This window comes from Myotis davidii, unplaced genomic scaffold, assembly GCF_000327345.1.
Source record: "Myotis davidii unplaced genomic scaffold, ASM32734v1 scaffold862, whole genome shotgun sequence".
NCBI classification, from domain to species: Eukaryota; Metazoa; Chordata; class Mammalia; order Chiroptera; family Vespertilionidae; genus Myotis; species Myotis davidii.
Window position 1 is genome coordinate 599,634 of NW_006293230.1, and position 14,737 is coordinate 614,370.

Below are 14,737 nucleotides of genomic sequence, written 5' to 3' on the forward strand. Positions count from 1 at the left end.
GGGCTCATTCCCCAATAGAGAGTGTGCAGGAGGCAGCTGATCAATGATACTCTCTCATCATTGATGTCTCTCTCCCTCTCTCCCCTCTCCCTTACTCTCTGAAATCAATAAAAATGTGTTTTAGTGCTCGCTTCGGCAGCACAGATACAAAAATTGGAATGATACAGAGAAGATTAGCATGGCCCTTGAGCGAGGATGACACACAAATTTGTGCAACGTTCCATATTTTTTTTTAAAAAAAGTATTTTAAAATAATAATAAATAAATAAAATGCACCTGTGGACCTAAGTTTATGCAAACTTGTAATCAAACCTTTATAACCTGACTTCCTCAGGTCTCAGGTCTCAGGTCTCAGGTCTCAGGAAAGGCTAAGAAGTGCCTGATTTGAAGGGTAGCTCTGATAGGGAGGGTGAAAAAAACTAACTTTAAGAAAAAATTAAAAAGTGTGTATATTTATTTATTTTTAGATTTTATTTTTTTCCTTTTATATTGAATTTATTGGGGTGACACTGGTTAAGAGGATGACACACAAATTTGTGCAGCATTCCATATTTTTTTTTTAAAAAGTATTTTAAAATAAATAAATAAATAAAATGCACCTGTGGACCTAAGTTTATGCAAACTTGTAATCAAACCTTTATAACCTGACTTCCTCAGGTCTCAGGTCTCAGGTCTCAGGTCTCAGGTCCCAGGTCTCAGGAAAGGCTAAGAAGTGCCTGATTTGAAGGGTAGCTCTGATAGGGAGGGTGAAAAAAACTAACTTTAAGAAAAAATTAAAAAGTGTGTATATTTATTTATTTTTAGATTTTATTTTTTTCCTTTTATATTGAATTTATTGGGGTGACACTGGTTAAATTTCACCACCTCAGGTCAAGTCTCCAGCCATCACCATTTATCCCACCTAGACCCCCCACCTCCCACCATTTATCCCACCTAAACCCTTTCTCCCTGCAGTCACTAGCATTTTTAAAAATTTGTTATTTATTTAATATATATTTTTTATTGATTTCAGAGAGGAAGGGAGAGGGAGCGATAGAACATCAGTGATGAGAGAGAATCACCGATTGGCTGCCTCTGGCATGCCCCGGGGCAGAGGGATGGTGGGTGGCGGAATGAGGCCTAAAACCCTGGCATTTGCTTTGACCAGGAATTGAACCATGACCTCCTGGGTCATGGGTCGATACTGAACCACTAAACCACACCAGCCAGGCCCTAGCGGGGTTTTTCAAACTACCGGTCAAAGCCTATTAGTGGGTTGCCAACACATTTTTTAAAAATAATTTTTTACTGATTTCAGAGAGGAAGGAAGAGGGAGAGAGAGAAACATCAATGAGAGAATCATTGATCAGCTGCCTCCTGTACGCCCCCCACTGAGGATCATGCATGCAACCCAGGCATGTGCTCTGCCCGGGAATCGAACCATGATCTCCTGGTTCATAGGTCAAAGCTCAACCACTGAGCCACGCCAGCAGAGCTGCCAACACATTTTTTAAATTAATTAGAATAGATTAGACTATGTCAGAGTGAAACACAAACCTTTTAAGTTATATCTGTTGTATATTTTCATGTGTGAATGTATACTAGATTGCAATATAAAATACATTGCTTGCTTTCAAATAGCTTAAAAGCTATTCACTTAGCCCTGGCTGGGTAGTTCAGCTGGTTAGAACATCATCCCGATACACCAAGGTTGCGGGTTCGATTCCTGGTCAGAGCACAAACAAGAATCAGCCAATGAATGCATAAATAAGTGGAACAACAAATCTCTCTCTGTCTCCCCCTTCCTCCTTTTCTAAGATTAATCAATAAATAAAAAGTTTCTTTTTAAAAGGCTACTGACCTAGAGTGCTGGCTGAAATACAGATTGCTAGTTGACTCACCCAAGTGATTACTGTCAGAAAGTTTGGGGAAGTACTGCTTTAAAAAGACGTAAACCCTGAACTTCGGAAAAGCTTGCTTTCTCTCCATAGCAGCAAATTCCCCAAAGGCTTCATCGATTCCATCATCTTTTTTATTCATCTAAAAAGCTATTTGGAGAAAACACATAAGACATGGTCTATGGAATTCAGAGAATAGACTAAACATGTTTTGAGAGTTTTGCTTATACAATTTTTAGAACTTTCTTATGTTTAAAAGCTTGCTTTCTCTCCATAGCAGCAAATTCCCCAAAGGCTTCATCGATTCCATCATCTTTTTTATTCATCTAAAAAGCTATTTGGAGAAAACACATAAGACATGGTCTATGGAATTCAGATAATAGACTAAACATGTTTTGAGAGTTTTGCTTATACAATTTTTAAAACTTTTTTATGTTAATAAATGATATTTGCTCATTAGATGACTATTGTAGTTGAGTGGTACATGCAAATATGTGTGTCTTTTCAATCTTTCCTCAAATTTAAAAACACTGGAATTTGCCCTGGCCAGTGTGGATCAGTGGTTGGCCTAGGCACCAAAGGGCTTGGGTTCAATTTCCCGTCATGGGTGTGTACCTGGGTTGCAGGTTCATTCCCTGCCCAGGTTCCTGGCCCCCTGGTTGGGTGTGTTCGGAAGGCAACCAAGCGATGTCTCTCTCTCTCTCTGCATCCCCCTCCCCCCTATTCTCTAAAAAGAAAAAATAAATCAATAGAGAGAATATCTTTGGGTGAGGATTAACAATAACAACAACAACAACAAAAACACTGGAATTTTCTGACATTAGTGCAAGGTTTTTGCCTTTCCAGTCTCAGTGTCTACATGTACCAAGTGTTCAATAAACGTGGAATGTCTGGAGACAGGAAGTAAGTTTTGCGGCATACTGTAACATATCTGTGAAATGTTTCGTTACTAAGGACGTGCTTGATCTTAAATTTCTTCTAGGCGCTGTCTGAAAGTGTCACATCTATCCAGGGAGGTTGTGTGGGGAAAGATGGCTATGACGAAATCGTAGTATCCACATACTCAGGTAAGGTGAAGGGGAGTAGGCAGTTGAAGGAAGAATGGACAATAAAAATATAAATTTAATAAATTGCTTTTGACACCTTTATTTTAATGTGTTATTAGTAAGTCCCTCTTTTTAACATTTAAAAAATTTTTCATTTTCATTTAGTTATTTTTTATGTTTTTTTATTGAATTTATTGAGGTGACATTGGTTAATAAGATTATATAGGTTTTGGGTGTACAATTCTATAATACATTACCTGTATATTGTATTATGTGTCTACCACCCCAAGTAAAATCTTTTTCCATAATTAAAAATGGAGTTTGGAAACCATTTTGAAAAAAAAAAAAGAAAAAAAATCGTAAAGAACCATCACATGATTTTAAGAATATTAGCCTTTTATATAGAGAGATATATATAGATAGTTTCTCCACCCTCATTGTTAATTGGTTATAATCCAGATTCATTGCATTTGGTCTTAACTGATGAAACTTTAGTGAACTCTTAAAAATATATATATATGGTATCTATAATCTCTTGGCAAATCTTTTGTTTTCTTTTTTATTATTGAGGTGACATTGGTTAATGACGTGACTTTCCTGTTAATAAGATTATATAGGTTTTGGGTGTACAATTCTATAATATTAGTATATCATCTGTGTATTGTACTGTGTGTTCTTTATCCCAAATAGTAAGTCACTCTTATCTATAGATTTAAAAATTATTGGTTAAGTAATCAGGGTATATTGATTTATAAAATAGTTAATATTTAAATAATACTTTTTAAGCCTGGCCAGTGTGGCTCAGTGTCTGAGTATTGAGCTATGAATCAGGAGATCACTGTTTGATTCCCAGTCAGGGCACATGCCTGGGTTGTGGGCTTGATCCCCAGTGTGGGGCGTGCAGGAGGAAGCCGATCAGTGATTCTCATCATTGATATTTCTATCTTTCTCCCCTTCTCCCATACTCTCTAAAGTCAAAAAATATATTTTAAAAAATGTTTGGCATATCACTAGTATCTTTGAAAGTTAAATAATATTCTTTGGTTTAAAAGAAATTTAGTGTATGTTTTATTATTTAATATACATTAATATAAGAAATGCACATTTGTTATAAAATCTTGCTTTTAACTAGATCATTTTTACATTTTCACAATGTTATACAAGAGTTTAATAACATGAAAGTAATTTTTGAAAAACGAGTCTATTTTTGCATTTGTTAGAATGTGTTGACTTATTTCATAGTCGAAAGATCGCTGTTTGATTCCCAGTCAAGGCACATGCCTGGGTTGTGGGCTTGATCCCCAGTGTGGAGCGTGCAGGAGGAAGCCGATCAGTGATTCTCATCATTGATATTTCTATCTCTCTCCCCTTCTCCCATACTCTCTAAAGTCAATAAAAATATTTTAAAAAATGCTTGGCATATAACTAGTATCTTTGAAAGTTAAATAATGTTCTTTGGTTAAAAAAGAAATTTAGTGTATGTTTTATTATTTAGTATACATTAATATAAGAAATGCACATTTGTTATAAAATCTTGCTTTTAACTAGATCATTTTTACATTTTCACAATGTTATACAAGAGTTTAATAACATGAAAATAATTTTTGAAAAACGAGTCTATTTTTGCATTTGTTAGAATGTGTTGACTTATTTCATAGTCGAACCTAAAACTGTAAATTAAATGAAAGCTCTCCTTAATCATAGTTTGCCAGTATTTCAGGCAAAGCAAAAATGGTATCACAAAATGCTTACGTAATTTCCTTGTGGTTTGAGTATTTCCCAGCTTCATTTCTCTTAGTTCTTGTTCTGTTTGGGGTTTTGGAGAGGAGTGTGTGCTGGGAGGTTGATGCTGGTGGAGGGGCAGTGGGCTGGGTTTAGTGCTGACGGTTGCATCCCCCCCGCAGGCTGGGTGACCGGGCTGACCACGGAGCCAGTGCACAAGGAGGGCGGGCCCGGCGAGGAGCTCCGGCTCAGCCAGGAGACGCAGCACAAGCTCTCCTGCCTGCGGTAACGTTGCATGTTTGCCTGTCAGTCTTCATCTCATGACGTGCGCAGTGGTTGCTGTTTTGGTTACTGATAGATGCAGTGTATTATATTGGAAGGCATCACACAGTCATTTATCACTTTTTAAATGAAAGCTTATCAGTTTGAGAAAACCAGCGGTAAATGCTGATGAATATTTGGAGTGAGAGATACACTCTTCGTGTGCTGTGTTGTGTACTGGCTTCTTAGACGGAGAACATATCGTTTTTGTGGGGATAGGTGGTCGTCATGTTTTGCTTTTTACGGGCATGAAAGCAGCTCTCACCGATGGCTCTGCTCTCACTCATTCTAATGCTCACTGCTCCTGCGGGCCTCTCTGAAAGTCTGACTCTGGCTTATACGTTTTCTTTTTTTTAATTTTTTAAAAACATTTTATTGATTTTTTACAGAGAGGAAGGGAGAGGGATAGAGAGTTAGAAACATTGATGAGAGAGAAACATCGATCAGCCGCCTCCTGCACATCTCCTACTGGGGATGTGCCTGCAACCCAGGTACATGCCCTTGACCAGAATCGAACCCGGGACCCTTCAGTCCGCAGGCCGACGCTCTATCCACTGAGCCAAACCGGTCAGGGCTGGCTTATACATTTTCTTAGTGGAAATGAATAATGTTGACTTCTTTAGACCCAGGGACTGCTTTGTAACCAGTTCCTTTGAAGAGGTGGGAGGGGCTGAAACTTAGTGACTGCTCTTCCTTCTTCTACCCTTGCCATCTCTTGGGGGAGTGAGGGCCGGTATTTGTTGGCTGGCAGTTGAGAGTTCAGAGGTGTCTGGTCCCTAAAGCCACACCACAGTTCTCCTCACGCCCGTGCACCAAAGCCACCAGGACAGCAAGCTGTGCTGTGCGGGCAGCAAGGCGAGCAAGCAGAGCTCAGGAAGACCAGCTCCCGCGCCCCCGCATGCCGCATGTTTCCAGCCAGGCGTGCCCCCTGTCCGCTCCCTTCACTCAGCACCTGGGGCGTGGGTGCGTGTGACACACTCAGCAGCCGTCTTTCCCTTGGTTCACTGCACAGATCCCCTCCTGCTCCCCCCAGAGTTTCTCCTGAGTTGGGTAGCTAAGCCCATGTTCAGCCCCCCGTGACTGTCTGCTCTGTTTGCATATGGCCTTTCCCGGTAACGGGAGCCGCTGCCTGCACTGCCCTGCAGTTCAGTCCCAGCATCCCCCCCAGCACTGGACGGAGCGTCTGCTGCTCCACGCCTCGTGGTCACCCCGTGGGCCCCCGATGTGAGAGCTCTGCAGCCTCCTCCTTATCGTGTCTGTCTCCCTCCCGTCTTACCGAAAGGCGCACGTTCACTGGTTCCTTCCGCTCAGGTCCGAGGTGTTCCTGCGCCCGGACACTCAGGTTCTCCCCCGCTCGGTGCCGTAGGTCCCGTGACCAGGTCGGCGTGTGAGCGTGGGCTGTCTGCAGCTGCCTCGACACTCACAGCTTTGTATTAATGTGGCTCGTGTGGGACTGAGTAGATGTTTTAATTTTTAGATTAGAGATAAATAATATGGAATCGTTTATTGAGTCCTGTAAGCAAAAATTCTGTTCCTATTAGTGTTACAGTCACTCAACCAATAAAAATCCATTCACTGCCCCGGCGGGGGGCTCAGCTGCTGGGAGTGTCGTCCCGTAGAGCAAAAAGGTTGCAGTTTCTCTCCCTGGTCAGGGCGCATCGATATTTCTCTCTCATTCTTCCCCCCTCTCTCTCCCTTCCTCTCACCCTTCCTCTCTCTAAATAGGTCCTCAGGTGAGGGTTAAAAGAATCCATTTTGCAGAAGTAAATGTCTCAAATTTTTATAAACATTTTAAGGACCTCAGATGTTTATACTTCCAGGTGACAGAGTTGTATCTGTTTTCCTCCAGGAGTGAGTTGGAGCAGCTGCAACTGAAGGTAGCACAGGAAAGAGAGAGGTATCAACAGTCTTCACAGTCAAGCCAAGCAAAATCAGCGGTGCCTTCCTTTAGCATAAATGACAAGTTTACATTAAATAAAGACGATGCCAGCTACAGCCTCATCTTGGAAGTGCAGACCGCCATAGACAATGTCTTAGTGCAGGTAAGCAAAATGTCTAACCTGTAATGTGAATGTTGGTCTTTTAAATGTTATATTTAGTTTAGATAGTACTTTTAAAGGCTTATTTTAGTCTCCTATTAGATTATTAGTTTGCTCATAAATTACCAAAGTTATAGCTTTACTTTATCCTGTGCATATTTAGCAAAAGGCTGAGGCACTTAAGTTTGAGGATGAGTCAGAAAGGACAGTAAGGATTTTGCACTTTGGCTAACCGTTAAGAGAATCGTAACAGAGATGCAACTTAGAAAACTGCAGCGTTTAATGCCCTTATTAGAACCTTTAAGCTTCAGATACTGAAATAAATAGCCCGCAGTACAGCTTGCATGACCAGTTCTTAGGGAGGTCAGTAGGCAAAGAACATAATCCTGAAGGTGAGATGCAGGGATAACAATGTACAACTTCATGCTTCAATATATTTAATGATTTCTTCAGTTGGAGTGACAAGGATGATAGTACAAAGAATGGAAAACAAGGAAATGATAGAAAACCCATCAGAAAATGAGAAAAGACTAAGGGGAGGAAGATAAGCTTAAAAGACGTGGATGAGAGATCAGATTATCAATCAAAACGTAAAGGCAGAAATCTCTCCTAACTCTAGCTCAGGACTGCCGCCTGGAACACCTCGGGAACCACATACACAGAGCACAGCGCAGGCACCGGCCTTGAGACTGCCTGCGGGGGCTGGATGGGGAAGGGGCTTGGGGGGAAGGGGGGTGAGAAGTACAGACTGGTAGTCACAAAACAGTCACAGGATGTAAAGCACAAAGTTGAGGACACCAAAGACTGTATATGATTGTCTGACCACTGTGCTGTACACCTGAAGCTCCCCTATATAATAAAAGCCCAGGGACCAAAATGGAACAACCATGGCCCGGCCAGCCCCAAACCCCAGCAGGGACCCCTACCCCGATCAGGGGCATGGCCGGCCTGCAAACCGCCTGCAGCCCCTTACCCCAGCCAGCCCCACCCCTTGGCAGGGACCCCCCTGCCCCCCCTTACTGGGGGTGTGGCCCCCAATGAGGAGCCCCACCTTCATCGGGGGCATGGCTGGCTGGAAAACTCCCCATGGCCCTTGAGCCCAGCTGGCCCTGCGCCACCCAGAAGACCCCCACCCTGATCCAGGGCCCCCATCAGGGCAGGCTGGTTGGCTCCCACCCGTGCACTGGGTTTCTATCCTATATAATCCTATATAATAAAAGGGTAATATGCAAATTGACCCTAATGGCAGAATGACCACTCAATCAGTCACTATGAGGTGCACTGACCACCTCTAGGTCCCTTTTCCCAGGTGGCAGGCTCCAATCGCCTGATGGCAAATGGGGAACTGGGGGTGGGTAGTGGGGGATGCCGGTGGCGCCAGGCCAAGGCCCCCTCCCGACAAGTCGCCCCACACACAGAGGATGACCCGCGATGGGGGCAGGGACGGCGAGCAGGAGCGAATGCCGACCCCAAGCCAGCAGGTTCCGATTGCCCAATTGTGAACAGGGGACCAGGGGTCGGTGGCGGCCGGGGGCAGCCGGGGAAGATGGCCCTCATTGCAGGCCAGGGCTAGGGACCGTACCCATGCACAGATTTTGTGTGTCAGGCCTCTAGTACTAAATAATATGGAATGTAAACTGTAATTGAAAAATAAAATTAAAAAAAGAAACTACCTCTCCAGAGGAGACCAAAAATTCTCTCCTGTCTGTGTTACAGCTGAGGTTAAAATAAAAAAAAATGAACTGATATAGTCAGAAGGCCATGTGAGTATTTGCAGCCTCTGGTAACATTTTAGCACTGACAGAAATAGACAGGAAGATTATACTTTTTTTAAAATATATTTTTATTGATTTTTTACAGAGAGGAAGGGAGAGGGATAGACAGTTAGAAACATTGATGAGAGAGAAGCATCGGTCAGCTGCCTCCTGCATACCCCTTACCAGGGATGTGCCCGCAACCAAGGTACATGCCCTTGACCGGAATCGAACCCGGGACCCTTGAGTCCGCAGGCCGACGCTCTATCCGCTGAGCCAAACCGGTCAGGGCGAAGATTATACTTTTAAGGGGAAAGTGAGATGATATTCTATGACTTCTGATCTCCCAAATTAGAAAACAATAGGTCATTATAATACTTATTCTCTATTAGTGTTCTCTACGTATTTTCTAGAAGTACGTACTATCAAATATAAGAGAATTTATACTCTCAACTTTGAAGATGAACATGAGGAAAGCCCTTAAAGAAAATAGGTTTTGAGAAAAAGTTTTAATTTCCCACCTGAACCTTTTCTAACGTTGGCTGCAGAGTGATGTCCCCATAGACCTACTTGATGTGGACAAGAATTCCGCTGTTGTCAGCTTCAGCAGCTGTGACGCTGAGGTGAGTGAGAAGAAGGAATTCCTCCGGCGACTTCATTCCTATTTTCCTATTTTGAATAAAGCCTACAAACACCACTAGGTTCTACATTTCTTCATAGTTTCTCATTTCATAACCTTCCCCTCAAAACCTGCTTCTGCCCTTTCTGCATCCTCAGGTAATCCAGAAACCGGCTGTCCTAGATCCTTCCCTTCTCTGGCCCTGAAATCCGATTAGTTCCTGCTGGTCCTCCCGCTGCGCTGCCCCCTCTGCTCCCTCCACTGCTCTCTCTCAGCCGTCCAGCCCGCCCCCTGCTTGCCTGAACCACTCCCTCATCCCCTTTCTCTGTCGCCAGGATGCCCGCTCCCAGCTGTGCTGTGCACTGTGGTGACAGCTCTCCCTAAAACGCAGACACCACCAAGTCCTTCTAAACCTGTCTGAGCCTCCTGTGTCCTGGGGCGTGTGAGCTAGATTCCTCCAGGATTCACCCTGCTTCCAGCTCCCACTGTCTCTCACAGCGCGACCTTCCTCCTGCCCATCATTCCTACCTCGCTGACGTGCTCCACGTTTCCTGAAACTGCAATGGAGTCTTACCCGTTCCTACGTTTGAACGTGCTCAGCCCCCGCCAGCCCTTCCTCGCCTTCTCTGGGCTTGTTGAATCTTGCGTATTGTTCATTCAGCAGACATGTATTGAGCACTTACTGTGTGCGAAGTACCAGGGATGAGATCGTGCTGGAGCTTCTGGACGCCCTGTACCCCTGGGGAGCGGCCTGAGCGGGCGGGCTCCCGAGGAGGAGGGAGGGAAGCCCGGCACCCGAGCAGCAGACGGGGCCATAGCAGCATGTGGTTCACACAGACAAAAGGAAGGAGTAAGAAGAACAGATAAAGAACAAAGTTGATCGCTATATTAGGGAATAATTTTCAGCATAACATAGTTTCATAGTAAAGCTTTTTTTCTTGATAAGAAATTTTGTAACAGTTGTATTGTGTTATATACAGTTTGTCATCCCTGTTTGCAAATTACAACATAAAACATTAGGGTCTACATTTTTATCATCATTTTAAAAATTAATATAAACGTAAGATTTTTCATTTGTAAAGTACTGTGAAAGAGTAACCTTATTTACATCACTGCTGGATTCTCGGGAATGAGTATTTTATACTAATTTAAAAACTGCTTTCTGGCACGATAGCTTTATAAAAACCTTACTGTGGGGATTTCAAGTACATACAACAGTGGAAGAATAGTAGCTTTATCTTCATATACTCATCACCGACTTCAACATATGGCCAGTCTTATTTTACGCTATTTTAGTCATTTAATATTTAATTTCAAGAAGTTATAATACTTGAAATTATCTCAGCAACTTAATTCAGCAAACATTGAATTCCTGCAGTAAGCCATTGGTGGAAATACAGAGATGAGATATTTCTCAGTCCTCTGTGTTTGTGAAAATCAAAGACATCCTGTACCAAACATTGATGTCTTTGTGTTTATAGTATAAACATTAGGAGTTTTTACTATCCATTACATTTTTAGAAAACAGTATTTTAAAATGTTATTGTAGATATTCAAGATGGAAAGAGCGTGAGCTTTAGAGTCTTCACAGACATGAATTTGAATTCCAGTTTTATTACTGACTGGCTTTGGGGAGTTAACCCAGCCCCTCAGGCCTGTCTCTTCATCTGTAAAACTTATGGCATAGGAATAAGCTAGAAGCCGTTAGCACAGCGCCACCCACAGGAGAGTGAGTGCTTGGCCGACGGTGACCATTGTTGATGCTGTTCGTTCTGTTAAAAACGAGGATTCATCCTTTTCCTTCACTTTGAATTCCGCCCAGTCCAGTGACAACTTCCTTCTCGCCACTTACCGGTGCCAGGCGAACACCACGAGGCTGGAGCTCAAGGTAAGTGTCCAAAGTTACCTTCACTGGAAAGTCCGGACTTGTTTTTTTCATATCGGTGTATTTTACAACATAAGATAGAATTTCTTTGCATTAAATTTCTCCCTGAAATGAGTCATTTTTGAGTAACTTTTGAATAATCTCTTAGGCTTTAATTCAGCCCAGACCACTCTCTCTGCTGGTATCACTTAACCAAGCAACTTCTCTGAAATTCCCAGTTCTTCGTTTCTTCCCACTGGACATTTGTTTTCTAATTTTCTCTTACGGAAAGTTTCAAACATGTAAACGTGAGGACTCCAGCCCCCCCCCGCCCCCCCGGTGTTCCACTCACAGTAGTCTTGTTTATCCTCTCACTCTCCATTGCAAATCATTTTGAAGCAAATATTTTGAAGGATATTTTATCATTTCACTTGTAAATAAATATTTTGGTACATATGTTTAAAAGATAACTCTTATTTTAAACACATAACCACAAGCCCTAGCTGGTTTCACTCAGTGGATAGAGCATCAGCCTGCAGACTGAAGGTCCCATGTTCAATTCCTGTCAAGGGCACATGTCCGGGTTGTGGGTGTGATCCCCAGTGGGGAGCACGCAGGAGGCAGCTGATCAATGATTCTCTCTCATCATGGATGTTTCTGTCTCTCCTTCTCTCTTCCTCTCTGAAATAAATAAAAATATATATTTTTAAAAAACATATAACCATGAGAAAACATAACCTAAGAAAAATTAACAGTAATTCCTAGATGTCATCAAATATTTACTGTTCAGATTTCATTAACTTCTTCTTAATCCTCACCTGAGGCTGTGTTTTATAGATTTTAGAGAGGGGAAGGGAGAGAGAGAAACATCGATCTGTTGCCTCCCATATGAGCCCTGACTGGTGCTTGAACTGGCTTCCTAGGTATGTGCCCTAACCGGGAATCCAACTGGAGATCTTTCGGTGCACAGGACGATGCAACCAACTGAGCCACCCAGCTGGGATGATTTTTGTTCCCAAGGATTTTTTTCATTGATTTTTTTTTTAGAATGGAAGGGAGGGGGAGAGACAGAGAGAGAAACACTGATGTGAGAGAGATCAATAGTTACCTCCCACATGTGCCCCGACCAGGGCCGAGGACCGAGCCTGCAACCGAGTTACATGCCCTCGACCAGAATCAAAACCACGACCCTTCAGTCCACAGGCTGACGCTCTACCACTGAACCAAACTGGCCAGGTCAGGTCATTTGGTTTTTGAAGTATCTATATTTTCCTACTACCTGGATTTTTCTGGTTCCATTCCAGAAAAATATCATATCATATCATTTGTTACTATTTATTCTAGAGAAAATCTTTTAAAGTATTTTAGCAACATAATTACTTCTATAATTAAATATTGATTTTAGCACAGGCTGATGCTCTATCCACGGAGCCAAACCGACTAGGGCTGTAGCACAGTGTTTTTAAATGGGCTCGGGTAGTATGTGGCAATGTGTGTTTTTTGGAATGGTATAGACAGATGACCTGAAGACGTGTGGGTTAATTTTGCTTTCCCCTACCAAAACCTTCCTTTACTCTAGTGATAAAAAGTAGCTGTTTAACAGAATGTCATTATTTTCTTCAACATATTACAGAAGAGACGAAGGCCTCCGTGCTTGAGTACTTGTGTTGACCGTTCTAAAGATAATGCTGACATTGCTGACATTGTAATAAGACATTACGTAGTCTTATTCTCTTTCCTCTCTGTGTTGAATCAGATCCGCTCCATTGAAGGCCAGTACGGCACGCTCCAAGCATATGTGACTCCAAGAATTCAACCCAAAACCTGCCAGGTCCGCCAGTACCTTATCAAGCCCCTTTCACTCCACCAGAGAAGCCACTGTATCGATCGCGACAGGTAGGACCAAGGCAGGAGCGTTTACGTTTAGGACATTACATGATGCAGAGACACTTGCCTATAATTTTTTTAAAATGTGTTTTTATTGATGTTTTGGAGAGAAAGGAAGGGAGAGAGAGACAGAAGGAAGGAGAGAGAGATCAATGTGAGAGAGCAACATCCATCTTTTACCTCCTGCACGCGCCCAAACAGGGATTGAACGTGCAACCCGGGTGTGTGCCCTGAACTGGGAATCGAACCAGTGACCTATCTGTGCCTGGGACGGCGCTCAACCACCTGAGCCACACCGGCCAGGGCAGCTTGCCTTTCATTGTCACGGTGTAAATTCTGGTAGATACGTGTCCATTTTGTTGAAAGGCTGTGGAGTGGTATTCCTACTGATGTTAGGCCAGTGTCTGCTGTCGGGGGCTGCCTGGAGCGGCCCTTCTCTTTCGCTTGGACCCGTCCCGCGATCAGCAGTCACCGTTTCGCTTTTGCGTTTCCTGTGAACGGGCCCTTGGTGCGTTGGCCTCAAACATTCTATTTCCTCTCTGTGCCACCTCAGGAAATACTCGAGCCATTGACGGCGGTAATCGGCTGTTTCCCACTTCCCCTATAGCTTAAGCATCCTCCTGTGGGTAGCTTTTCACTTCCTGAAGGTGAGAGGCACGGCTGAAGGAGGGAGAAGGGAAGGAACGGGGCATTGAATACTTCCCGGTGCCTTGCATTATGCTAAGGGCGTAGGTATCGTTCAAGTCGTACAGCAAGTCAGGTGGCCGTGTCTCCATGTTACAAATGAGACCGGGACGCCTGGGAGGAGGTCACTTGCTGACATAAGAAGCAGCTATAATGTGAGCCCACAGCCCGTTTTCCCGTTGCAGCTTGTAACGGTAAAGGCAGTGATTTAAACAAGATGCAAGGAGACGTGTTCCTAAGGGTTTCCTCTAAAGCATTAAAGAGGGTAGATTGTTTTGGGTACGTCTTCCTGCTTCTCAGTCGAAGTTGTGGATGGTGGTGGCATGGCGTGCTGCAAGAGCAGCACAGGGGAGCGAGAGACCAGCTTGGGATCTTGCCTCTGTTCCTGTGTGACTGTGGGGACATAACATAATCTCTCTGGGCTTTAGTTTTCTTATCTGCAGATGAGATGGTGGCCTGGATGACCTCAAAATCTCTTCTAGTTTTAGGTTCCTTAATTCTGTGTCTTCTTAGAATTCCTCAGAGGCTTTAATTCCACAAATTTACATTTTTTAAATCTTTATAATTATCCACTTGATTTATTTAAAATCTATTTCATTCCCTTGTATATGTGTGCGATTTCACAAGATAGAACAAATCATTCCACCTCCCTGCTAGATAGAGGTACTACCCCTCCCTGGCCCCGTGGCCTGCAGCTGGTAAGCCGTGGAGTGGATTTCAAGCCCTTGTCCATCTTACTCAGAAGCCCAGTCCTGCGCTGTCACATGACCTCATTATTTGTCTAAGGAGATTCTTGTATGTTTTGATAGTTTGTACAGTAGGGGTATTAGGTGAACTTTTAAAATATGAAATATGCCTGGGTAAACTGGATTTTATTTGTAAAGATGTTATAATAAAAACAAGCTATTTGTGTCCGCTGGCTGG

General features: G+C 43.2%; 1 protein-coding gene across 4 annotated transcripts in view; it reads left to right on the forward strand.

Annotated features, from left to right (window-relative positions):
- BBS7 (Bardet-Biedl syndrome 7) overlaps nt 1-14,737 on the forward strand; it is a 46,369-nt gene that overhangs the window by 22,151 nt on the left and 9,481 nt on the right. For all 4 annotated transcript variants that reach the window (XM_015565969.1, XM_006766849.2, XM_006766850.2 and 1 more), the window contains exons 8-13: nt 2,860-2,944; nt 4,828-4,930; nt 6,816-7,008; nt 9,308-9,382; nt 11,201-11,266; nt 12,999-13,138. In XM_015565969.1, coding sequence (XP_015421455.1) covers nt 2,860-2,944; nt 4,828-4,930; nt 6,816-7,008; nt 9,308-9,382; nt 11,201-11,266; nt 12,999-13,138 — 662 coding nt within the window. The remainder of the gene's footprint in view (nt 1-2,859; nt 2,945-4,827; nt 4,931-6,815; nt 7,009-9,307; nt 9,383-11,200; nt 11,267-12,998; nt 13,139-14,737) is intronic.